The 3,812-nt window shown below is 34.6% G+C and overlaps 1 protein-coding gene across 1 annotated transcript; it reads right to left on the minus strand.

The window, feature by feature from the left end:
• Positions 1–1,638: 1,638 nt before the first annotated feature.
• LOC112778919 (uncharacterized) lies at positions 1,639–3,308 on the minus strand. Its single transcript, XM_025823184.1, has 3 exons — positions 3,191–3,308; positions 2,583–2,980; positions 1,639–1,851 (listed from the first exon to the last, which is right to left on the minus strand). Exons 1-3 carry the CDS (start codon positions 3,306–3,308, stop codon positions 1,639–1,641), a joined length of 729 nt encoding a protein of 242 aa, XP_025678969.1.
• Positions 3,309–3,812: the final 504 nt, after the last annotated feature.

Raw genomic sequence — 3,812 nt, forward strand, 5'->3', positions numbered from 1 at the left:
CTCAACTACACCACAATCATTTCAACACAAATTATAATCGCACAATATCACATATCTCCATTAGCTCCACACATATCAACATTCAAAATTATATAAACCATTCAACAATCCTCATGAATTTTTGACCAATTTCAACCACAAATCATCAATCTTTTTCCTCTAAATACATATACATACACATATCACAACTTCTCATCCTAGCCAACTAATTCATTTTAATTCATTAACATCCATATTAACTTTAAAATTTATGTCATGTATCCATTAACATACATTATACACAAATTCAACTTATTCTACTGTCAACTAGCCTAAATTTTCACAGAACATTATATATTAAATACTAGAAACCTAAACTATACCTTGGCCGATTTTCACGTATTTTCCCAAAGCAACCCACAAGCCTTCCTCACCACAAATTCAGCTTCCCAAGCTTCCGATCAAGCCCCTATTGCTTTCAATTTTTGCTTCTTATCACATATATACATACACTTAACACAATTTTCACATATACATACCCGAATTGAATCCTCAACACACTAAATCAAAGAATTGACTAAGGTTAATGATCCTCACTGTGTATGTACTTTAATTAAGCCAAAACTCACCAATTTCTCAAGTCAATTTCATCCTAAAACATCAAATTAACCAAAATCTCAATTCCCCAAACCTTGACATTTTTCGAATTGAAGAGGAGAGAATAGGAACTGGAAATATGATTTTCTCACCTTATAACTTACTGGGCTTTGTAGAGCTCGTCACTGCTGACGCGTAGCCGCAAACGGTGCGGCGATCGAAGCGAAAAGTTATGGTAGATTTAATGGAAGACAAGGGTTTTGGAACTTACCCCATGTTCTTCCCCCTTCTTATCATCCCCAGCGTGTTATGCATACTGAAAGGGGAGGATATGAGCTTCAGCTCATATGTTTAGTGAATTAGTTGGGCCCACGGATTCGGTTTGGACTCAGTTTGACTGGTTCGACCTGTTTAGTCCATTTTTGGACTAAATTCTTTAGAATTAGTGTCAAAATTCTCGTTTTAATTCGTTCTATCTTATTTTATTATAAAATTTTTATTTCTAATTTTCTATATTAAAATTTAATTTATTAGTTAATTATTTACTAATTTAACAGGGTTTACATTTCACACCTTGTCGACTCATCAGTAGGAGACAAACCTCAAACAAAATAAGAACTCAAAGTTCAGCACCACACTAGCTACTTAGCTAGCTAACTTGTAGTCTCAAAGCCAAGACTTAACATTTCTGTCAAAGATGCCTGACCCATATGTTGACTTAAAGATCACAATTAACAATGGAAGCTGCAACCAAATGTATAAAGTGACTGGAACGAAGGCAAGCAGGGTGACGGGAATGACAATCCATGATCGGCCTCGGAGCATCAGGAAAAGAGCAGCACAAAAGGCAGCCATCATGGTTGCAAGAGAGATGAACATGGTAGAAAGACCTATTATCAACTTTGTAGGCAGTGACTTGAGAAAATCATCTTCTGCATAGCGAGAAGTAAGGAGCCCCAGAAACATAAGCAGTGAAGTTGTGGAAGAGAAGAGTGACAATGCATCTAATATTATAAACAACATAAATAGGTTTTTATGCAAAAATATTGGGTATCCCTTGTTCTAGTCATTGCCACCAGGAACTGTGAAAGCAGCAGCAAAAGTTATCGTAGCTACAAGGGCTGCAACAACACTACAAGAACTAGCTGTTTCTTTGGTCCATTTCTCACCTTCTTTCACCAAATCCTTATGTTCTGTCGTGAATACCTTTCTAGCTGTCATGCCTTCACTGTTTAAACGTTCCTTTGTCACAGGTGGCGTAATACTCTCAACTTCCTACACATATATGTACATACATATCAAGCTAAGTGTGGTGTGGCTAGGTAACAAGTAATCTTTCAAGAAACTCTGTTAAAATGTTAACATTTGTTATTGTGTATTGTTATAGTGATAGTAATGTAAAATAGCTTATTTGTTAATTAGTTGGAGCAGCTAGTAAAAAAAAATAGAAATATTTGATAATAAAAAAAATTAATAAAAAATAGTCAAAATTTATTTTATTTAATATTCATTAATTTTAACAATAATAATTAATAAATATTAAATAAAATAAATTTTAATTTTTTTATCTCCAAAAAAAAATCATTTCAAAGGGTTTTTGAAAGAAAAAATAAGACTCTTATACGTGTGTTATAATTAATTTTAACAATAATAATTAATAAATATTCAATGCCTCAAGTTTTCCCTTCCAATTAGATTTTGATTTGATCTAATTTCACAAATTTATGATACTAATAATCAATTAAAACTCTTATACGTGTGTTATAGTATTATTTATCATGTCACGTTAATAAATTTTGGTACCGTCAATAAAAAAAAGACAAAAAAAGTAACATAATTAATTTAAAATTTTTGAAATACAAATTTGATTAAAAAAAATTTTAAAAACTAATTTATAGAACGAATAATCTTTCAAGACGAATTTGGTCCTTTTTCCCTTAATAACAATTAGGTTATTGAACTTTACTCATGGAGCAAATTAATTTTTATTTCGTAAAACAATATACCTTAAACCATTGGAGTTCTCTTTGCATTTGTAAAAGCGCTCCAGGGATAGGAGTAAGCTGTGGGGGTGGAGCTTGCAATGCAGCCATATGAAGCAAAGAATTGCGATCTCTGTCTGTGGATGTTAAGAATAAGGACTTCATAGTAAGGCCATGCATAAGATTGTAAACTTGTGCTTGGCGATTCTGAACGGCAACAGAAAATAATGACCTTCTATCTTCATTGCTGGTCCACAAAAGGGAAAAGTGTGCCTTTAATGCCTCCACAATGAACCCAACATTCCCTCGTTCTGCTGCGATAATCACCGCATTTCTTATTTCACTCTCATCGATTGCTTCGTCATTGAAAGGAGATATTGCATTACATGAAGCGCGAAGCAGTGCAAGATATTGCTCTTCACCTGCTGTATGTATAAAAGATTCTTTTTAATATCCATATATTTTGATGCCACATCGTTAGACACTTATTCCTAAACAAGGAGTGCTTTACTTTTTGGATTTTTTATGTGTAAATAAAATAAAAATAATATTTACGATATATTATGGCATGTTCAGAAAGAATTATATCATTAAACACTAGATACGCGTGGTTTCGTTTCCGAGCTGGAGACCTCCCCGCGTTCCAGGCCGGCTCCTCTCCCAGGTGGCACCTCTCCTCCAGCGTGGCAACCCCACCTCAACGCGCATGTGCTTCCCTCTGTTTCCGCCGATCAGCTGTCTCTTCTCCATTCACGCAAGCAAGCTCTCTTTTTTCACGAATTTGATTTAACAGGTAATGATCAATTCGAACCCTAGATCCCTTGCCTCCTTCTCCTAATTTTCTTTCCTCCGTCCTACGATACGTTGTCTACAAGCTCTGTTTTTCGGGACTCTGCTTCCCCGCCGTTCATCGAAGGTTAGGGATTTTACCATAGACTCTCAAATTGAAGCTCTCCAATCAATCAATCAGCTACATTCTTCTGGGCCCTTTAGTTCCAAACCTGTTTTCCTCTTCATCCTTCTTCTTTTCCTTCATTGTGTATCCTGTCTTACACGATTATTGTAAGTTTTAATGTCTAGGGTTTGTGGATCTGCTATTTTGCAAATTGTGTATTTATTTTGGTGGGTTTCTGGGTTCATGTTCTTCACTTCATTCTTTGAAAATTGTTGTTAATTTGATTATGATTTATGATTTGGGTTCATCTTCTTCATTTCATCTTCTTCATTTTCTTTTTGATGTTAATTTGATTATGG

The sequence above is a fragment of the Arachis hypogaea genome, chromosome 19, assembly GCF_003086295.3.
Source record: "Arachis hypogaea cultivar Tifrunner chromosome 19, arahy.Tifrunner.gnm2.J5K5, whole genome shotgun sequence".
NCBI lineage: Eukaryota > Viridiplantae > Streptophyta > Magnoliopsida > Fabales > Fabaceae > Arachis > Arachis hypogaea.